The sequence below is a fragment of the Astyanax mexicanus genome, chromosome 14 (assembly GCF_023375975.1).
Source record: "Astyanax mexicanus isolate ESR-SI-001 chromosome 14, AstMex3_surface, whole genome shotgun sequence".
In the NCBI taxonomy this organism is placed as follows: Eukaryota; Metazoa; Chordata; class Actinopteri; order Characiformes; family Acestrorhamphidae; genus Astyanax; species Astyanax mexicanus.
The window spans coordinates 33792169-33815565 of NC_064421.1; the positions used below are offsets into that span (position 1 = coordinate 33792169).

The following is a 23397-nucleotide window of genomic DNA, read 5'->3' on the forward strand; positions in this document are numbered from 1 at the left end:
ATATTTTGAGCAAAGTCATCATATTAAAGTAACAGTTTTAAGAAAATAATCATTCGTTTAATATAATAAACAAAAAAAAAAGAGAGGGCAAGTAAAGAATTTGTTTCATGCATTGTATCGTTAATGTTCTGATTCCGGACGCTCTGATGTTTCCTCCGCAGCCTCGTCAGTCGAGAGGAAAGAGTGCTACTACAACCTGAACGATGAGAACTTGTGTGACAATGTTCTGACCAGCAGCGTGACCATCGAGGAGTGCTGCTGCACGCTGGGGGCCGGCTGGGGGGATAACTGCGAGGTGTTCCCCTGTCCTGTGCAGGGAACAGGTAAAATCACTGCATGTGATGCTTTATTTTATAATGTTTTAACACTTTGGCTTTTTCTTTCTTACATGTCTTTTCTTCTTATTATAATAGTAACCTGAACATTAGGTATGCACTATATATTTGGTAACTGAAAATATACAGCCTAAAAAGTGAAAGAACCTAATAATTTAAACAGGGATTTTTATATTGTTAGGCAGTCGAGGCATGTTCTGCATTTAGTATTTTGCCTTTGGCCACATATTTATTATTATTATTATTTTTTTTTTTTTCGGCTATAATGTTAATTTCAGTGCATCCGTACTGAATATGCAATGTTTTATAAAAAAAAGAAAAAAGAAAAAAAATTACTTTTAAGCCACATTTACATTTACGCTGTCATTACTACAGACCAACTGTGAGTTTTTACCAGAGGTGGAAAGTAACGAATTACATTTACTCACGTTACTGTAATTAAGTAGATTTTATGAGTAATTTGTAATTTTTAAAGTAGTTATTAAAATAGGTAATTTTACTTTTACTCAAGTAGATTTTGACACAAGTAATTTACTTCGCTACAATTGGAAAACTCCCCGTTACTGAGTAAAAAATAAAATGCTGGGAAAAAAAATAATTGAACTAATTCGGGACGCGATTTGTTCCGTATTTTCATAAATGTCCAATCCACATGTCTGACTCTCACATCCACACTAAACCCCTCCTCCCTCTACTCCGCTCCCCTCCCCTCTGTGCTGCTGCAGCGGAAATCACCCCCTCCAAATCTAAATAAAGTATATATTAAATTCTTATATATTTTCTTATATATAAAAAGATTTAATACATACTTATTTATTTTGATTTGTTGATCCACAATGTCTCCGGGAGATCACTGGACACGGTATTCCTCACAAAAATATTTTAACACAAAAAACACAGAAATCTGTAAAAAAAAAAAAAAAAAAAAAATCATATTTGTCATCTTAAAATGTATTTACAAATGTATGTGTATTTTGTGTCCAAATGTTTATATTTTTAAGGATATAAAATGTGTCCAGTGATCATTGCATAAAATATAATAATAAGTGGGGTTTAACTGTTTGGATAACCTGACTTCCCTTTAACTCATAAGAAAGGCAACAGCAAATACTGTTCAATTTAAGTAAAAATGAGTAGAATTTTTGCAAAGTAAAGGTACTTTTACTTAATTACATTTTTTCAGTACTTTTTTCACCTCTAGTTTTTACTAATAAAGTGAAATGGACATAGGTTGTAGTGAAATATGAAATATGTCGCATAACCCACCTTCATTCACCCCCAGCATTTAAAAATATAGCTTTATTAAAATTAAGCTGATGCTCCCAACAGGCTTACAATGCTAGTGATAGCCCATGCAAAGAAATCACTATTTAAAAATACACCATTAACAAGTTTAAAGTAGCTCCATACTAAAATTCTGAGGGTCCTTGAATTTAAAACAAGGTTCTGAGAACGAGAACTTTACTAGAGCGCAGATAGTTTAATAATAGTTCCCCAGGTGCCGCCATCTTGAAATGAAGTCACGATAAGTTGATTGACGAGCAAAAATGAATAAGTAGAATAGGGGATCAGACTGCAAAAAAGTGGAAATGCATGGATATCATAGAGATATGTTCAGCAACAGTAATTCGTAATTTTTAATTCGTAAGTTTTCCTATCATACCTATTTGTTTGTGCTCGTCAGTCGACTTATCGTGCCTTAATTTCAAGATGGTGGCACCTGGAGAACCACCTGAAGGTACTGTGTGTATTTAGTTCTTTTTTAAAAAGCTCCGGTAGTAGTTTCCTTACCCTTGTAACTCTTGGTCTCAAGAATTTGAACCATTTCAGGTGATTGTAAATTTAAAAAAAGTCAAATAAAGACTGGAAAGTGATCTACTGGAAGTGATTCAGCAACTTTTGACCCAAATATTTTTTCTGAAACTCTCTTCCTTTGCTTACTATTTTTTTTACTATTTGTTTTTATTATCATTTATTGATGTCTATGAATTATTTTGGAGTGATTATCAGTTAATCATATTACAATCCACTGACGATCCATTGACGTTCATGAGCTTCGAGTGGTCCAGGTGACCTCGGTGCTGCCGCTATGATCTGAGTATGGCCATCAGCAGCCGGAGTCCGAGTGAGAGCACAATGGCAGCTGAAAAAGAGGAGGAGTCTTCACTCTAGTCTTTAAGCTCATACTGTTGGGAGAATTAAACGTAATTGGAGGAGTCTTAATGATTGAATGGGTTAATTGGCCTTCCAAATTGGGGAGAAAATGAAAAAAAAAAGAAAAGAAAAGAAATTAATTAATGAAAAAAACAACGATGATCATACTCTGTTCTAACTCTGCCTCATCCTCATCCTATAATTAACGCAAAAATGCAACCCGGTCTCAGACTAACTGTCCACACCTGCTGTGTTTCCCACAGATCAGTTTGCTCAGATGTGTCCAGCTGGTCAGGGCAGCGTTCCAACCGGGAACGCTGTGTTTGGAGTTTCCTCGGCTGACGGCTACAAAGGTTTCCCGCTCTTCTTTGCATTTTGGGTTTTGTTTTAAATTTTTTTGTGTGTTTTGAAGGGTTACTGAGTTGAGCAGAGTCTCTGGAGCAGCAGTCCCAGACATTTGCAAGCATCGGACCCACATATGCTCTCTTACAGACACACACACACACACACACACACACACTTACACTAATTAGAGCTGTTGTGTCCCTGCTTCCCAGTCTGGGGAAAACCTCAGCGCTCAGGGCCAGTCTAATGCACTGATTTAATTTATGAATGCAATGAGTGTGCGGTTAGCTCTGGCTGGCAGCAGTGCAGCTCAGTATGGTGCGGTTGGAAATGTGTGTGTGTGTTTATGTGTGTGTGTGCGAGGGGGTGTGTGGGTACATATGCGAGACTCTGTGAGCTGGGAATTACAAAGGCATATCCTCTACATCTGCGCCGATGTGCGTCTTCGGTTACATCCATGGATGACTCATCATATTAGCGGGTAGGAGCTCTTCAGACCCTCTAGAGAGAGCCCACCTGTTGAAATGTGCCCCATGGCCCAAAGCTCGGGTTCCGATCCAGCTCACTGACTGCTTTCAATACGATGCTCTGTGCATTTGGCTCCGGAAAAAGCTTTGATATAATCACTGGTGGTGAGAGCATATGGTAATGAATAAATGAGGAATGCGTCTGCATCTGAATTCTGGATAGAAAAGCTTATATACGTTATAGCTAAGTAGCGCGTTATTATTTTTTATTTACGCAATTAAGGCACTGAGTTTTATGGAGGACCAAAAATGACATAAATAAATAAATGCACATATAAATGTTGAAATAAATATATACATCTATAAATAAATGCACATATACATGAACAAATAAATATGTAAATTAATTAATTAATACATGCATTAGTAATTGTAGGACTACCTACCTAATTATCATACAAATACAGAAATAAATGCATGAAGAAACGTGGAAATAAATAAAAAAATACATGAAGAAATGTGGAAATAAATCAATAAACAAATGTAGAAATGTTGAAATAAATGAATGAATAAATAAATAAATGTTGAAATAAATAAAAGAATAAAGAAATAAATGTTGAAGTAAATAAGTGAAAAAATAAATAAATGTTGAAATAATTAAATAAATAAATGCACACATAAATGAATAAATAAATAATTAAATAAATGTTGGAATAAATAAATAAATATATAAATAAATGCACATATACATGAATAGATAAATAAATATATAAATAAATGCACATATACATAAAAGAATAAATACATATATAAATAAATTAAAGCAACTTCACACAGCGTAGATATACTGTACTTATATACAGATATATTATATACGTGGTTTATGCATGTGTAAACGAGACCAATCAGACGGAGAAAACGCTCTAAATAAAGTCCATAGAAACCAACTACAGTCTCAAACTCAACCTCATGTGGAATCGGTCTTGTCTGGGTCTCGGGGAGACACAGTCTGAGAAATTATTGTCAAGACCATCTGAATTCAGCACATCTAACCAAGGTAACGTTTGTTAGAAACTGAAACTAGACCTTCAGTAATCAGTAAGTGTTATTAACAGCACAGTTTATCCACTTTTTACTTAGTGCACTTTGTATTGTATCATCCTAAATCACTCTGCACCCTGCACTGCCCCTTTAAATCTAAAAACATCACTCAATCTGGGGATGCTAACAATGTCCTATTTTATATGCTATAGCATAATATAGTGGGACATAATATTTTGGGACACTATCTTTGCGGCTCTTTAGTTTTATTTCTGAAAAAAATGTGGTCTGGAGACTTTTTACACAACAGTATATGGTCACAAATATTAGGACATTAGCTTATTATCCCCTTAATTTGTTTTCAATAAATAAATAGAACATCTGCTCTAAACTCTGTAAAAATGTACGTTTAGGGGTGTCCTCATTTCTTCATAGGTTCAGTTTATGTATAGGATATATTATTATATGTGAGATTGTACTATTGACGGTTTGTGTTTGTGTGTTTTAATCAGATGCCGATGAGTGTTTTCTCTTTGGGATGGAGATTTGTAAAGACGGCTTCTGTCTGAACACGGACGGAGGATACGAGTGCTACTGCAAGGCTGGATTCTACTACCACGAGACCAAACTTCAGTGTATAGGTAAGAACTGGATCCAAAACACTGCTTGCTCACTAGTTATGGGATTAGTGTGCACACTTTCAGCACACCTTAATTGTTACATTAGCTAAACATCTTTAACAAAATGAAAAGTATTTATGTGAAATAGGGAATAGGTAATAAAATGTACAGTTGAGATTTCGAAGAGAACTACGAAATGGTTAATGTACCGTATACTGTAGTAGTGCACTATATCTGTAATAAAGAGAAAAAAGATTCTGAACCCAGCTTATGACTGTGAGATGTACCATGTTTTTGGGACTATAAGGCGCACCTAAAATCCTTTCATTTTCCCAAAAATCATCAGTGCACCTTTTAATCCTGTGCATCGTATGTATGGATTTTCACTAGTCAGATTGTAAGGAGCAGTAAAGCCACTCAGGAGCTTCAGTTTAGTTCTCCATCACCGGGGCTGAAATAGCATTAGCATTAGCCGCTAACTGCTGTTTCCCTGTTCAGAGGTGAGTATTATCACCCTGTAGGCTGTGGCTGCTAACCCCAGCTAGCACTGCTGGAGCAGCATAAGCATTACCCGCTACATGTGCTAAGCGCTAGCTCTTTTGCTGTTCAGAAGAGAGTATATTGGACTGTAGTCTGTGTGTTAACAGTGGTAATATTGGCTAGTGGTTCGTTCCACGTTCCTTGTGTTGCCCTGGCTTACCAGAACACTCAGGCAGGGTTCCTCAGAGTAGTGCTGTTGGGTCGGGTGACTGCTAGCGGTTATACATTAGCTAATGCTAATGTTAATGATCCAGCCTTAGTGCTGGAGAAATTCAAGAATCTACGCTTACTGTAAATAAACGGAAGCGCTTTACTCACCCAAATAAACCCAAATAAAGAGTTTTAAGGAGAGAAATCTGTGTAGATTAACATCCAGCGCTCGTAAGACTTTTAAAATAAAATAAAAACTTTTAAATGTATTTTTTTAATTACAATTTTGTTTACTTAACTTAGTTAGCTACCTCCAACCCCCACCACCCAGCAGCGAGACCTGATGAATTAGAAATTCCTTATAGGCTAGTGTCTCTTAAAATGTGCCTTATAATTCGGTGCGCATTATGTATGAAAAATATGATAGGTCATGTAAGTATTTTGCATGTAATGCTAGGAGACTTTATATAAAGGATTTATATAAAGTCCATGTTTAGTTTGGCCTTTATAAAGGTCACCACAGTCCAGAGAAGAGCTGGAGCTGCAGTAGCTTGTTTATCTTTATGTGTGTGTGTGTGTGTGTGTGTGTGTATGTGTGTATGAAGGTACATACGTCTGTGGTCTGTATGACCATTGGCCTTTGGGTAGTGTATTATGAGTATATGAGTATATATGCAGGCTGTGTATGTTTGGATACGTGGTCCTGCGCCCCGTGCTGCTCTGCTGCAGAATGTCCGAGGTTTATTTGTAGTGGGGATAATCACCGGCAGCGGCCTCTAAACTGCATTTAGGCTAGCATGTCAACCTCTCGGCGCATGCTTGTGGCTGTATGGGTGTGTGTGCGCGCGTGCCTGATTGTGTGCGTGTGTGTGTATATATGTGTGTGTGTGTGTGTGTGCGTGAAGGGTCGAAGGGCCATGCCCCAGGTCAGTGTTTGGGTGGGGAATGTTTGAGGAGAGACAGCAGGTTTGTGGTGACACAGGCACGGCGACCCAAACCACAAGACTATGGCAAACCACACACTCTAACACACACAAAACACACACACACACACACACACACACAATCAAACACACTCTCTCTCACACACACACACACACACACATGGACAAAATCCAGCCTCGTCTAAAGCCTGCCACACCACTGCATGCCGTTAGTCACACAGCAGTGCCAAGCCGGCCTCTATCTGCCTTCATAAAAGCCACTCTCTCTCACACACACAAGAGCTCAGTAATTGTGTAGTGTTTTATTGTCCTCAGCATTCTTTTAATAAATGTAATAAATACAAGGTAAAGGAGCTACAAACAGACCAACATAGAGACTTGAAAAACAGTACAAGTGCTTTATCAAAAAAATAATATGAGTAGAAGTTTAAGTATTCTCCAAGCATCCTACTTAAGTGGAAGTACTGAAGTATTCATTATTTTTGTACTTGTTGTAAAACTACTACTTTTCTAAAAAGTACAACTGAAGTACCATATTTTCCGCACTATATTGTGCACCTAAAATGCTTTTAATTTGCCTCATGTAGCTATGAATGTATTTTATGAATGTTATCAGTCAGGTTGTAAGGAGCTGTAAAGTCACTCCACTGAAGTACAGCTTAATACAGGAGCATTAGCTTTAGCTGCTAACCTTTCTAAGCGCTAGCTCTTTCGCCATTCGGAGGTATGTGTTTTATTAGCCATAGCATGTTGCCACCCCCAGCTAGCACTGCCAGAGCAGTATTAGCATTAGCAGCTAACCACGCTAAGCTCTAGCTTTTTTGCCATTCAGAGGTGAGTATTAACTGCTTGTTGCCTGCTGCTAACCCCAACAAACACAGAGGCTAAGGCAGTATAGCAAAAGTCGCTAACCACACTATGCGCTAGCTCCTTCACAGCCTGCGCATTTAGTTTAGTTTTAAACAAGCTATGTGGGAAGAACTGCTAGCTAATATCGACCTGGCTTACCTGAAATCTCAAGGTCCCTCAGTTTATTGCTGTTGAGTGGCATTTACGTACCACTAGTACTAGCAGTTAGCCGATAATGCTAAAGCTGCCGCACCCAGTCTTAGTGGAAAGGAGAGATATCTGTGTGGATTAACATTCAGCGCTTGTTTGACTTTAAAAGAAAATGTTTTTTTAAGAATTACAGTTTTTTGTTTACTTAGCTTTACTTAATTTAGTTAAGCTCCTCCCCCACCACCACCCACCTTATAGTACAAAAATTTACCGAAGTTAAATTCTGAAGAATTAATATACTTCACTTTATTCTATGTGAAGGTATGAACAGATTTGTCTAGCTGCCTTTTACAGAAATAATAGTTTTGTTCTGTTTATCATCGTTTAAAAATATGTGTTTATTGATTACATTTTCATATCTAAGCTAGATAAACCAGCACATTAAGTACATTAACCTCAGCAGTTCTATTCTAATCATTAATTTACCTCAGCACTGCTACTCTGGTCACACTAGTGAGTAAAATTCACACAGTGAAAGGCAGACAGTCTTTTGTAAAAAAAAAATGCTAAGCTAAGATAGCCCAGATAACATCAGTGGTTAGTGTGGCACAGTGGAAAACACCACCCCCTGCTAGTGAGCTACCACATCATGCGGGAGACTCCTAACAAAACATTCACCCACTTTTGTAATAGGAATAGTCTTTGTAAGTCACTAAGGATAATAGCATCACTCACACTCATACACCCTATTTAGCTACTTTGCTTGTGCCTCAGCCTTTTAGAATGGCAGGCCGAAGCAGCGTGACCCGCAGCCCCCTCCTTCCGCTGGCCCGCGTGTTTTCATTTGCGGCCTCGATGGGCGGGGAGGTGTATTTTTGAACTCGTTTAACACTGAAGCTGAAGCCAAATGCATATAGCAGCCGCGCTCCACAGCCAAGCCATTTACATTTCCTATTCCCCTTCCACTGTAAAAACCACAAGGCGGGTGTGTGAGCAGCATGCTCCTGCCAGCCCTGCATATTTTACAGATATGAATGTGTGTGTGTGTGTGTGTGTGTCCAAGCTGAACGTTACTTTTTATTTAATTTTTTATTTGAATATTGGTTTTCGCTGATATGCACTGATATGAAGTATCAACGGAAACTAGTATTGTGTCCCATGACTTTTGCCATGTCCAAACCTGCAAACCTCAAAACTCATCGTGGATAGCAGATATGCGTTTAGACTTTAAACTACGCCCCTACGATTTGTCACTTCAAAATATAAGACAAGCCATTGATGGTATTGAGTTCACTCTAGTAATGCCCCAACACACCAGGAGGGTGAAGACTAACACATGCTTCCTCCGATACATGTGAAGTCAGCCACCGCTTCTTTTCGAGCTGCTGCTGATGCAGCGTTACCGAGTAGCATCACAGCGCACTCGGAGGAAAGCACAGCGGCTCGGTTCCGATACATCAGCTCACAGATGCCCTGTGCTGAAGACATCACCCTAGAAGTGATGTGGGGAGAGAGCGCCATCTACCCACCCAGAGGGAGCAGGGCCAATTTTGCTCTCTCTGAGCGCCGGCAGCTTGATGGCAAAGTTGCATGAGCTGGAGTTCAAACCTGCGACCTCCTGCTTATAGTGCCAGCACTTTAGACCACTGGACCACTCGGCACCCCATGTAGGCTATTCTTTATATTAGGCTACATTATAGTGTATGCCATAGTAGTGCTGTGCGATATAATGATAAATATCGTGGGGACAATAGAAAAGTGTCTATCGTGCTACTTACCTTCTATCGCCCCAATTGTTTCTACAGTAATTTCATAAATTATTCATGCAAATATATTAAGTAGGCTTTGATGAAATGTATTGCCGTGGTCACTTTGCATAAACTCAGTTTATATAAGTGATAATAAAAAAAAATATTCGCAAAAAAAGCTTCATAATGTGGTTTTGCGACATGAAGCAGCTTTATTATTTGACAACACACCGGTTTGCGACATGCTTTACGTATTAAACTCATGAGAGCTGAACAATGGAGACGCATTGTTCTTTTGAAAAAAATGAGCTACTGCATCTATCTCATCTGTATTCATTTGATATATATATATATTGCTGTAATAAAAGGTGGTAATTCTCATTTGTGAAAGTTGGGTTTAATGTCACTTTGAAATAAAGTTGGAAAAAAGTAAGCAATGATATTATTTTGTCATATTTTTCAAAGAATAAGTGAAAACATACTTAAATGTGGTATATCATGATATATATCATTTTCATGATATAAACAATTCCATATCGTGATATATGATTTTTCTCATATCGCCCAGCACTACGCCATAATATATATTTTTTTACATTTTCAGAAATTAATTGTGCCATCAATCATGCACACACTGTCAAATCTTACTCAAGCTCCTCCAAACATTCTTGTGACCTAACCATGAGCGTGGCGGTCTGTTTTTTTTTAACCTCACTTGCAACAGGTATGGGCATTTCCAAGCTGACCCCTGTGGTAACACTTTATAATAAATTTAAATGTTATCCCATGATTTCTGACATATGAGTATATATATGTTTGGTTGAAAGATTATACCTTTCTAGGTTTCTAGGTTTATATAACCTCAATTTCAGTGGAGTTGCGTAAAACAGAAATAAAAACTTAATATGATGATTTGCATATCCTTTTTTTAACCTATTTTCAATTGAATACACTACAAAGACAAGATATTTAATGTTCAAACGGATAAACTTTTAAAATGATTTTTTTTGCAAAAATTCACTCATTTTGCATTTGATGCCTTCAGCACTCTCCAAAGAAGTTCCAAAGCATGTTTACCACTTTTTAACAACACTCAATACTAGGCTCACAGTTGTCCAGCGGGCTAAGCGCTGCCCCAAATATCAGGAGATCTGTGAGTCAAATCCCGGTCATGCAGCTTGCCATCAGCTGCCGGAGCCCAGAGAGAGCACAACTGGCCTTGCTCTCTCTGGGGGGGTAGATGGCGCTTTTAAACGTATCATTCCTAGGGTGATGTCGTATTGTGTTTTTATTTATGTTTTACACAACTTCCAAACTTCTTTGAATTGGGGATGTAATTAATTAATAACACTCATTAATCTATAGTAAAAAGAAATTAGTTAAATGTTGCTCTCTCTCTCTCTCTCTCTCTCTCTCTCTTTGCAGACACAGATGAGTGTGCAGACGAGTCCAACTGTGTGGATGGGCAGTGCCTGAATAACCATGGCTCATACCAGTGCTTTTGCAGTCCTCCTATGGTGCTAGCTCCCGACAACAAGCGCTGTGTTTTCCCCGATGTTGCAGGTAAACTTTGCGCCCAAGTCCTGAAAGGTCCTGAAGCCAGTACTGGACACCAGCCCATAGACATACAGCCCTGGAAAAAAATAAAAGACCACCTTAAAACAATGAGTTTCTTTGATTTTTCCAAATTGAAAACCTCTGGAATATAATCAAGAGGAAGATGGATGATCACAAGCCATCAAACCAAACTGAACTGCTTGAATTGTTGCACCAGGAGTAAAGGCATAAAGTTATCCAAAAGCAGTGTGTAAAACTGGTGGAGGAGAACATGCCAAGATGCATGAAAACTGTGATTAAAAACCAAATTCCACCAACTCTTAAAACTGTATAAATATGAACTTGTTTTCTTTGCATTATTTGAGGTCTGAAAGCCCTGCATCTTTTTTGTTAATTTGACCATTTTTAATTTTATGCAAATAAATGCTCTAAATGACAATATTTTTTTTTTGGAATTTTGGAGAAATGTTGTCCGTAGTTATATATATAAATAAAACAACAATGTTAATGCAGTGTAAAGTAGTCAGTGTTTAGCTTGTATCACAATGAGGGCAATTTTACTTTGCTCTCAAAAAAACATGATCAATATAACCAATAATGTCTAAACCACTGTCAACAAAAGTGAGCGCACCCCTAAGTGAAATTGGCCAAATTGTGCCAAAAGTGTCAATATTTTGTGGGACCACCATTATTTTCCAGCACAGACTTGATGGGATCATGTTCTGCTTCAGTATGTCATATTACAGATTGGAATTGGAGATCATAATGCTACCACCACCATGCTTAACTGTACACAAAGGACAGTTTTATTGGTACCCCTTAGCAGGTCACCACCACACATGCTGGACACTATCTGAGCCAGACACTTTATCTTAGTCCTGTTAGACCACAGGACATAGTTCCAGTAATCCATACCCTTGGACTGCTTTTCTTCAGCTAACTGTTTGTGGGCTTTCTTGTGCATCAGCTTCAGAAGAGGCCTAATTTTAGGACAGTGCCACCTACCTTGACTCACTTGCTACTTTATTAGAAAAACCTACTTTGTTCATGCTTCCACTCACTGGCCACTTCATTAGAAACACCTACCTTATACTTCCACTCACTGGCCACTTTATTAGAAACACCCACCTACGTTGTACTTGCACTCACTGGCCACTTCATTAGAAACACCTACCTACTTTGTGCTTCCACTCACTGGCCACTTTATTAAAATATCTATTTTCTATGTTCACTCACTGGCCACTTTATTAGAAACACCTACCTTATACTTCCACTCTCTGGCCACTTTATTAGAAATACCCACCTACTTTGTACTTGCACTTGCTGGCCACTTCATTAGAAACACCTACCTACTTTGTACTTCCACTTACTGGACACTTTATTAGAAACACCTACTGTTTTGTACTTCCACTTCATGGAAACATCTACCTACCTTGTACTTTGACACACTAGCCACTTTATTAGGAACATCTGTTTTCTATGTTCACTCACTGGCCAATTTATTGAAAACACCTACTTACTTTGTACTTTGACACACTAGTACCTTATTAGATGCATCTATTTTCTACGTCCACTCACTGGCCACTTTATTAGAAACGTCTGCATTGTGTTTTTACTCACTGACTGCAATTGTTTCCACAGAGAAAACAGGGCACACAGAGCAGTCTGTGTACCAGAGTGTTTGCTGGGAGTTTCTGACTGAGACGAAGGTCTGCTCTCATCCATTAAGTAACCAGATGACCACGTACACTGAGTGCTGCTGTCTGTACGGAGAGGCCTGGGGCATGGACTGTGCTCTCTGCCCGCAAAGAAACACAGGTACGCACACACGCACGCACACACACACACACACACACACACACACACACACACACACACATACACCAAATATTTTTAATCAAATAAAAATCTGATAAGTTTAACCCTCCTTTTATGTTCAAATTTACTAACTCCTTTTATGTTTGGGGTCAATTTGACTACAGGAAATTCTTATATAATAATACATTTTTACCCAAGTTTCTTTCACATGCTATTTTTACTTTTTGACTACTCAAATAGCCATTTAAAAAAAAAATTCCCTTATACATCTCATTCATTTACCTAAAATTGAGATCTTACTGGTATTTTATTGAGAAAGACAGATCACACAGAGAACTGGTTTAGAGGCTGCAGTATAAACATTATTTTATATGTCTGCATTACCGCTATGTTGTGTGAACTATTAATATGTTTGAAGGAACAATATATTCCTCCACAGAATGAGAAATATCAGGTTCTCGGGAGAATTATGTTTTCTGGCCAGCCCCACCAACCCACCAATGTATACAACCACTCATGTATACAAAATGTGCACAGGACACAAAAAACATACCATCACATTCATTTTATGTTAACCCAGTTGTCCCTATTCAATTAGAAAAAGTCACCAAATATGAAGTAAATAAAATTATATTAACTACTTATTTAAAGGCGTTAAACATTAAATTAAGCACATCCACCTTTCACCAGTATTTTGGGGTATGTCACTTCTAGCTTTGTGCATCTAGAGACTGAGATTTTTGCTCATTCTTCTTTACAACACAGCTCAAGCTAAGCCAGGTTGGATGGAGAGCATCTGTGAACAGCAATTTTCATGTCTTCACACAGAAGCTCAGTGTAGCTTAGTAACTTAGTTAAGTAGAGCTTAGCTAAGTAAACAAAACTGTAAAAAAAAGACTTTCTTTCAAAATCAAACGATCACTGGATGTTAATCTACACAGAGTTCTCAAATAAAAACTGTTTATTTGGGTGAGTAAAGCATTTCAGTTCATTTATAGTGAGCTTAGATTCCTGAATTTCTCCAGCACTAAGGCTGGAGCATTAGCATTAGCAGCTAATCGCTAGTGGTCAACAGAGCTACACTGGGGAACCAGTAGCTAGAGGTTCGTCCCACGTGGCTTGTTTTAACACAGTAAACATGCAGGCTACATAACGATATACTCACCTCTGAACAACGAAAGAGCTAGCTAGCACTTAGCGTGGTTAACTGGTAATGCTAGTGCTGCTCCAGCAGTGCTAGCCAGGGTTAGGAGCAGACTACAGTCTGATAATACTCACCTCTGAACAGTGAAACATCGTGCGCTTAGCAGGGTTAGCGGCTAATGCTAATGCTACTCCAGTCTCGGTGCTGGAGAACTAAACTGAAACTCCTGTATAAAGCTGTACTTCAGCAGAGTGGCTTTACTGCTCCTTACAACCTGACTGTTAAAATTTATACATACCTTTGAGGGGGAGGTCACCGGTTCGAACCCCCGCTCATGCAGCGTTGCCGTCAAGCTGCCGGCGCTCAGAGGGAGCACAATTGGCCCTGCTCCCTCCGGGTGGGTAGATGGCGCTCTCTCCCCACATCACTCCTAGGGTGATGTCCACAGCACAAGGCGTCTGTGAGCCAATGTATCGGAACCGAGTCGCTGCGCTTTCCTCCGAGCTTCAGCAGCACCTCGAAAAGAAGCGGTGGCTGACTTCACATGTATCAGAGGAAGCATGTGTTAGTCTTCATCCTCCTGGTGTGTTGGCGCATTACTAATGAGTCCTAATGAGTGGGTTGGGTAATTGGCCGTGTAAATTAGGGAGAAAATGGAAAAAAATTGAAATAAAATTATAAAGAAAGAAAAAAAATGAATACATACAGTGCACCAGATTAAAAGGCACACTGATGATTGTTGGGAAAATTTCAGGATTTTAGATATTAGGTGCAAAAAATACGGTAAATTAGCATTTTTGTAGGATAAACATTTTAACTTTTCCATTCACAAGTGTATATTACAGTCTAAGGACTGTAATGTTTTTTTTTGTTCTGTAAAGCACTTCAGGTTGCATTTGTCTACCATTATTATAATTATAACATAGCTTTGGCTGACCTCTACAAGACACTGTTTTGAGGAAAGACACGGTAATGCAAACATGCTCTTTGACATCATTGTCTTGATGGAGAAACATTACCCTCTCAACTCCAGACAAAACAAAACCAGAGGAACTTCCTCCCGGGTGGCCTAGTACCATGAAATCCATGGAGCCGAAATAGATTTAGACCCATTACCTTCCCGGTGTGCATGCTTGTGGCCAAACTGCAGAAAACACACATGCCCTTGTGTATCCCCAAGACACGAGGTCCTGTAAGGGCCATCCAGGTGTGTAGTATTGAGACGAATGCATTGTGAGTTTTACTGTACTGTAGGCATTGGCGTAGGAACCGGGGGGGATGGGTGGGACATGTCCCACCCAATATTAGAAAAAGGTGGATTTGTCCCCCCCAAAAATAAAATGGTTTTGCTCGTATCAGCTGTACTATTAATGAGGAGATAAGTGATCGCTGCGTAAATGGGGAATCTCTTAACGCCAATCACGGAGCCGGTTCAGGAATTAAGTTCCGCCTCTCAGTAGAAACAGCCAATCAGCTTGCTGGTTTTGCGGCGTCCGCAGGAGAGTGTGCTGGTGGGGGGGGAAGCCCCTCCCCCGCTGTGAGATTAAGCAGCGCGATCGGAATGCAGCAGATTATTTTAAACCAGATATGGATATACAGCGATTTTTCTAAAAGAAAGGTAACGGTAGGCTAACCATATAAACCATGTTACCTGCTATGTTTCTGATAGCTGGTTAAAAATGCACTAATCAAAACATACAGATCAAACCAACTCTGCGCTTAATAAAATACAGCCTGTGACAGTCAGTTAGCTTAACTTTGGAATTAGCTTAGTTTAAGAAAAACAAAACTATATAATGTTCAGTTTACCCTGTACCTGACTAGCTAATAACTATTTAATTTTCATTCATTTAGATAACTAGTCAGCTAGAAGATAATAGCTAGAATTTAGTACAACACTTTATGTTGGTAGTTTAAAGCAGTTTCTTAACCCTGATCACTGCCCTTAAAATTGTGTTTTCCACCTGATCCAACTGATCAGCTAATAAACAGTCCGTTACTGAGTGTACCTGTTAAATCTCTTAGCCCCCTATGGATCATAAATCAATCATTATGTATGTCCAGCAGTGTATTAGACACATCATACTTACTTTATTATGTGCATTTAAAACAGAGAAAGCTCTACAATATGCAGAACAGTGGGAGTATGCAATAGCATATGTAAGAACAGGGTTAAGAAACACTGATCTAATCTGACTTCTGTTCATTTGTAGTTTACAGTAAGAACACATGTCCTGACATCTAACGTTTATATTAACTTCTGACAAAAATCCCTATGAAATGTAAAGTTACATTCTTTTTCATAAAAGGACACCATCATAAGAAGAGCTCTCAGTAGAAACAATTAAAAGTGCGGGACACAATGCTAGTCAGTTTGGAGAAAATGTAAATATACAACATACAGTGCATAATTAATAATAATAATAATCAAATCTGTTATATTATTTTAAATATTAGGTGATAACTGATCAGTTTATGTATAAGTATATAATTCAGACCTTCCACGTATAATGTTTTCTAGCAACAGTAAATGTAATGTGGAGTAACATGTTTAGGTTGTTAAATCACCTTTACTTGGGTGTAACTAATAATAAACAGAATATAGAAAAAAAATATTATTTGGGATTAAAAGTAATTTCCGCAAATGTTTTTCTAGGAAACTATAGGGTGGGCTTTGGTTCATATTAGCAAATGTGTGTCCCCCCCAATATCAAACCCACTTCTACGCCCTTGACTGTAGGGAAGTGTTTACCCTGCTCAAACACACCAACACCAACCAAACCAACACCTCAATGCTATTCAGACTGAAGTGTTAATCCGGCTTCTTAGTTCACATAAACACGCTCTAAGAACTGAACAGTGTCTGGTGTTTTTTTTTTGTGGCAAAAACACACTACAAGCTTCTCCACAGTGTGGAGAGAGAAAGCATTAAAGGCTTACGGATGAAGGTCGTGTTCAGGGATTTGAAGCGGATCAGGTTCCGCTTGCGTTTCACGCCTCATTTGGCATTCGAATAATTCCATATGCGAGCGCTCTTCCCTGAAACGATTGGATGATTGCGGGCATGTCGTCATCTCGCTAATGTAGCGCAGACGTTTCCGGTCGCTGCGGCCGCGGTAATTAGAAACACGTTACCTGCTGCGGCGGATGAGAGACATGAGAGAGGAAAGAGATGAGAGGTTTGGGTCGACAGCTAGTCGAGCTACGTCCAGTCTGACTGTAGTACAATGTTGCCAGCAGACCAGCGCCACCTAGAGAGCCAAAGGCATATATCCTTGAATATATCAGCTTTTAGCTCAACTGCCCCAGAATTTATAATTTCTAACCACCTTCAGACAGCCTGTACATGTTTTAGTTGAGTTTTTTTTATTTTCTTTTTTATCTTTTGTCCCTTTTATTTATTTATTTATTTATTTTATTTTATTCATGTCATCCTTTTATTCATTTTGTTCCCTGTTTTACTTTTTGGCCTTTTTGTTTATTTAACGTATTGGTACCCATTTAAAATAAGGCTCCTTTATAAAGGATTTATAAATAGTTTACAAAGAAGTTTATTAATGGTTATTATTTAGGTTATAAACCATTAATAAGCAGTGGCCTGTCGTGATCCAAATAGTGATTCTACATTTAGTTTATATTGTTAAACCTCAGCTCTTATTAGATGCTAATCTTACTTGGTCTTTTCCATTAATCAGCTTTAACGTTTCTGTAAACAATAGCTTTATTAATTTAGCTATAATAACATATTAAATGACTAAACTGACTTTCCATATTATTCTAGTAGATATGTTAAAATGTTATTTTCACTGTTATAATTTCTATTTGTGTTGTGTTCTATAAGTGCTTATTAATGTTTTTACAATTTATAACCATTTATAAACGCCTTTATAAACACCTTTATTTATAAATCTGTTATATAAGAGCCCTTATTTAAAGTGGTACCAATTTATTATAATAATTTCATACTTTTATTTATTTTATTCATATTTTAATTTGCCGTTTATATTTTATTATTATAATAATTTATCTTTTTGTTTTTTGCTTAACATTTTAGCCTGCCTACTTCTCCTTTTATTTTGAATTATTTTATTTATTCTTAAGTAAATTAATTCTTCTCAATGTTGAATTCTTAAATATTTTTTTATTAATTATTCTTAATTCCTCTTACTTAAATTAGTTCTTCTTAAATTTGAATTCTTAAATAATTCTTAAATTAATTATTTTTAATAAAATCTCATATTGTTAGTTTTTCATAATGATTTTACTATTTATTTTTTATTGATTTGTTTATGAAGTTCCTTATTTTAGCTTATCCTGATTAGATACGTTATTTTAATTTTAAATAATGTATTTTTCAGTCTCTTTAAATGAAAATGAAGGTTGATTGATTAATTGATTGAATGAATGAATGAATGTAGATCTCCTACTACGAGGCTACCAGCCACTATTACAACTGGGTGACTGCTGTATTCTGCCTGTAGTCAAATAAATAAAGAGTCTGTGCTTTTTAACATTATACAGCAAGACCAAACTGATCTACCAATATGATCATGCAGATTAACCAACAAAACAAAGCACTCATGACCATGTTGATTCAACAATATGACCAGCTTGACAACCAGGCTGTTTGAGTTGACCATCAAAGTCCAGTTTAGAACATATAAACCAGTTACATCATCAGGATCATACTTCTCACTCCTGCTCTCTCTCTCTCTCTCTCTCTCTCTCTCTCTCTCTCTTTTAGAGGAGTATAACTCCATGTGTAACCTGCGGGGCTCTGTATCCAGCAGACGGCCGTATGGTCGTGATGCTCTGGTTGCTTCTCCAGTTCATGAGTATGAGGTACGAGAGTATGAGCAGCGACGTGTAGACCCTAACCCCGCCTTCTACGAGGAATATGACAGCCCTAACAGTGAGTAACACACGGCCTGCCCAATCCCCTGCTCTATACTCTTTCATTCTTCTGCTTTCTGATAATACACAGTTCACATTTAGATAACACTTGATTTTGAGTCATTTTTATTCACTTTAGGACGTAATCTGCAGAATTTGAACCATTTATCTACTTTCTGTCTTTTATTCCATAATAATAGTGGCCATTGTAACTAGACTTAAAAACTGACCAGTTGTGAGTATGTGGCCTGAATATTTAATATTGTATTTCTATTTTATGCTCAAAAACTAGTTAGTACTAGTAATTTGCAGATATTTAATGACTTTTGAACTCTGGCTAACCTAAAAAGACTTGACATATTTTTAACATATTATTTACTTAACAGAAGTATATATAAAACATATATATAATATTGTAGGTTTAATATACTACTAAGCAACATATTATGTAACACTGAAATTTAACTTTCCTGTACTGACCTGGAACTCGAGTATTAAGACTTCCAGACTTGAGTGTCAAGACTTGGTACTTGAATGTTAAGACTTCAGATTTGAATGTTGAGAATTGAGTGTCAAGACTTGGGACTTAAAAGTCAAGACTTGACTTGGGATTTGACTTGGTACTTTAGTGTCAAAAGTTGGGACTCGAGTGTTGAGACTTGAGTGTTGAGACTTGAATGTTGAGACTTGAATGTCGAGACTTGAGTGTTTAGACTAGAATGTAGAGACTTGAATGTTGAGACTTGAGTGTTGAGACTTAAGTGTTGAGACTTGAGTGTTAAGACTTGAATGTTGAGACTTGAATGGTGAGACTTGAGTGTTGTGACTTGAGTGTTGAGACTTGAATGGTGAGACTTGAGTGTTGAGACTTGAATTGGGACTTAAGTGTCAAAACTTGGGATTGAATGTTGACATTTGGGAATTGAGTTTCAAGACTTGGGACTTGAATGTTGAGACTTAAGACTTGACTTAAGACCTAAGTGTTAAGCACTAGGTAGGATTTCCTTGATTTTTTTTCTTTTTAAAGAAGTAAAATTACAGCTTGAAACTCACTGCAGCGCTGCATTGAGGTGTAATAGGAATAGCGGTGCTCTCGTGTCTGTGCCGGAGCTCCTCTGAGCTCAAACCAGATTATGTAAGTTTTCCGAGGCGGCCGCGACCAACGCTCGCGAGAACTGCAACCTGCTTTCCGACCTTTAGTTCTAACAGTTCAACAAGGACTACTGGTTCATTCTTTACAAACTAACATACATGTGAAGTCAGCCACCGCTTCTTTTTCGAGCTGCTGCACGGAGGAAAGCGGAGAGGCTCGGTTTCAATACATCAGCCCACAGATGCCCTGTGCTGTGGACATCACCATAGGAGTGATGTGGGGAGAGCGCCGTCTGCCCACCCGGAGGGAGCAGAGCAATTTTACTCCTCTGAGCGCCGGCAGCTTGATGGCAAAGCTGCACGACCTTCCGCTCATAGTGGCAGCACTTTAGACCGCGGGACCACTCGGCGCCAGCAGATGTTTCTTTAAGAGTTTGAGAAGCTCAGAGTTCAGTGCTTACTGCATCTATATTACTTCAGTCTCCTCTGTTCTAACAATAATGAGTTCCACAGTGATACCAGCTCAAAAATCATGCTGAACTGAAACCGAACACTGCAGAGTGCAATTGCTTCTGACACCACGGCTCAGATTTAACCCACTCCACCTTCTGAACTGCCACTCCACTGATTTTGGGTGACTGCTGTGCTTCTTTGTGATTGGCTGAATTGAATTGACACAGATATTCAGGTTACTAGGAGAAGACTTAACCAGCTTTTGGTCGGGAACCAGTGGGTCGGGACTGCCGCTGGTTCTGCTACTGAAAGAAAATGCTAATAATAACATGCTAATATCTAATAATACTCTAACAGTCATTGAAAGCTATTACGGAGCAGTAAACATAATCAGATCTGAATGTTGTGAAGAGGCCTTGACTGACTGCTGCTGATTCTTAAGAAGAGCAGCGTGTGGGTGAAGTGTTCTCTTCAGAATTGGACGAAAGTGATCCGAAAATTACACCAGATCGTGACACAGCTCTCTGCTGCCACCATGAGGCCAGAGATATAACTGCAGTCTAGTACAACCTAGAGGAGAACAGACTCTGCATCCATATTTCTTAAATAAATAAAATAAAAAATAAGAGACCACTTAAAAATGATGAGTGTCTTTGTTTTCACCAAATTTAAAACCTCTGAAATGTAATCAGGAGGAAGATGGATGATCACAAGCCGTCAAACCAAGCTGGACTGCTTGATTTTTTGCACCAGGAGCCAAATAAAGTTATCAAAAGCAGTGTGTAAGACTGGTGGAGGAGAACATGCCAAGATGCATGAAAACTGTGATTAAATCCCAGGGTTATTTTAGCAAATATTTCTGAACTCTGAAAACGTCATGAACATGAACTTGTTTTCTTTGCATTATATATGGTCTGAAAGCTCTGCATCTTTTTGTTATTTCAGCTATTTCTCATTTTCTGCAAACAGTTAAGCTATTTGATTTATTTCTTTTATTGCTGATTATGGTTTACAGCCAATAAAAACCCAAAAATCAGTGTCTCAGAACATTTAAATATTATATAAGACCAATTGGTCCTTTTGGCAGTGTGGTTTGGAGAGACATCTCATCTGCTGGTGTTGATCCACTGTGTTTTATCAAGTCTAAAGTCAGTGATGCAGATTTCATTTTCCAGCAGGACTTGGCACACTGCCCACACTGCCAAAAGTACCAATTGGTTTAATATAATATTGTAATTCTCTGAGACACTGATTTTTGGGTTTTCGTAGGCTGTAAGCAGTATAAGTTATGAGATGATGTAAATATGTAACGTTCTGATTCCAGCAGGTCAGTATGATTCGTTCGAGGGCTTGCGGGCCGAGGAGTGTGGGGTGTTGAACGGCTGTGAGAATGGACGCTGTGTGAGGGTGCAGGAGGGCTACACATGCGACTGCTTCGATGGATACACACTCGACATGTCTCGAATGGCCTGCGTCGGTAAGATACCGCTCCAGAAACACAGAGCTGAGCTCAGGGCAGGGTTCAAGACAAGGAGTTTGGATCAAATGCCCTTTCACACGATTATTTTACAAGTCTGATTTTTTTGGGACATAAAAAACGAATACGCTTTTCCTTCTGTGTTCTGCAAACGAGCCTAGAATCACCTAAAGCTCTAATAAACATCTAATAAACATGGCTACATGTTACACCAGTTCTGTAGGGAGGAATGGGCCTAAATTCCTGCCAACTATTGTGAGAAGCTTGTGAAAGGACATCCAAAACGTTTGACTCAAGTCATACAGGTTTCAAATAGAAATGAAATTTGTGTGTGAATGTTTGAAGAAAGCAATAAAAATGCCTTAAAAAATCTTTCTTTTTTTATTATTCTGGCATTTGGTAAATATAAATTATTTTAGTAATCCTAATTGACCTAAAACAGAAAAGGTTGTTTCTAATTTTATGTCTGACGGTGAGAAAAATATGCATCCGCGTCTTTTTATATAGTGTATGCGAACTTCTGGCTTCAACTGCATGCTTGATTAATTGTAAAAAAAACAAAACAAAAACTTTGGGCTGTTTCTGATCCACATGCACCAGCACACCCAATACCACCATGTCAGTGTCACTGCATCTGCACACCTTAAATTCAGTATTTTTCATTATTTTAATATTTTCTGCATTGTAAATTAATGCTATAGTCATCCACCTCTTGCTTAGATCACAGCTTTGCACATATTGGCTGTATTTTCTCAGTCAGCTTTATAAAGTAGAGTCTCCTGGAATTCAGGCTTTCAGTTAACAGCTGTGCTTAGCTCGTCAAGATCATCAGAGGTTGATACTTGTGGTAAACAGTGAATAGCCCTATTTGAACAATGTTCTAATCCATATTATATTATGGCAAGAACTACTCAACTAAATAAAATAAATATGACTTTAAGAAATAAAGTTTAGTCAATCTGAAAAAAAAAAAATCAAATACTTTGAAAATATCCTCGAGTTCATTAAACACAAAAAAACATCAAAAACGTTATAATGATGAAACTGGCTCTCATCTGGACCACCCCAGGAAAGTTCCCAGCCTCAGAAACTGCAAGTTAACCCCTTAACAGACCAGGATTTTTTATTTCATAAAAAAATCTTTCCTGATTGATGTGGAGCTAAATTTGATATTACTAAAAATCATAATTGCAATTGTAATAGAAAAAAATTGCTCAAAATATAATGAATAAAATCATAAAATTGACTCTTTCCTATTTTAAAATTCAATATTTCCCTGAATACAAATCAGACATTTAATTTCAATATGTCTAGTTTGTACATCTATTTTCAAACATGCAGAATTTGGGTTGATTCCTGTTAATTACTGATCTGGAATTATTAAGTGGAGTAGAAAAACAGGCAAAGTCCAGCCCAAGTGTCCTGTAGGAGATTTCAAATCCCTAAAATTTTTCAGAACATAAATAAGTTATTTTACTGCAGAAAAAATTTATTTTTTTATTTTTATCACCAACACCTGTAGCCAGTATACAGGACAATGCATGTTAAGGGGGGTTAACAGCACCCTAGATAAGAGCTTCACAGATTCATTATGTGCTCCTTCATGGTATTGATATTGGT

At 37.9% G+C, this 23397-nt stretch overlaps 1 protein-coding gene across 8 annotated transcripts in view; it reads left to right on the top strand.

Annotated features, from left to right (window-relative positions):
• The window catches only part of ltbp1 (latent transforming growth factor beta binding protein 1), a 244512-nt gene that overhangs the window by 217366 nt on the left and 3749 nt on the right, over window positions 1-23397 (top strand). For 6 of the 8 annotated variants that reach the window (XM_049464179.1, XM_049464184.1, XM_049464185.1 and 3 more), the window contains 7 exons: window positions 162-323; window positions 2753-2842; window positions 4855-4983; window positions 10769-10906; window positions 12542-12718; window positions 18607-18774; window positions 21625-21777. In XM_049464179.1, the coding sequence (XP_049320136.1) occupies window positions 162-323; window positions 2753-2842; window positions 4855-4983; window positions 10769-10906; window positions 12542-12718; window positions 18607-18774; window positions 21625-21777 (1017 nt within the window). The remainder of the gene's footprint in view (window positions 1-161; window positions 324-2752; window positions 2843-4854; window positions 4984-10768; window positions 10907-12541; window positions 12719-18606; window positions 18775-21624; window positions 21778-23397) is intronic. The other 2 variants (XM_049464180.1, XM_049464186.1) reach the window with 1 other exon arrangement.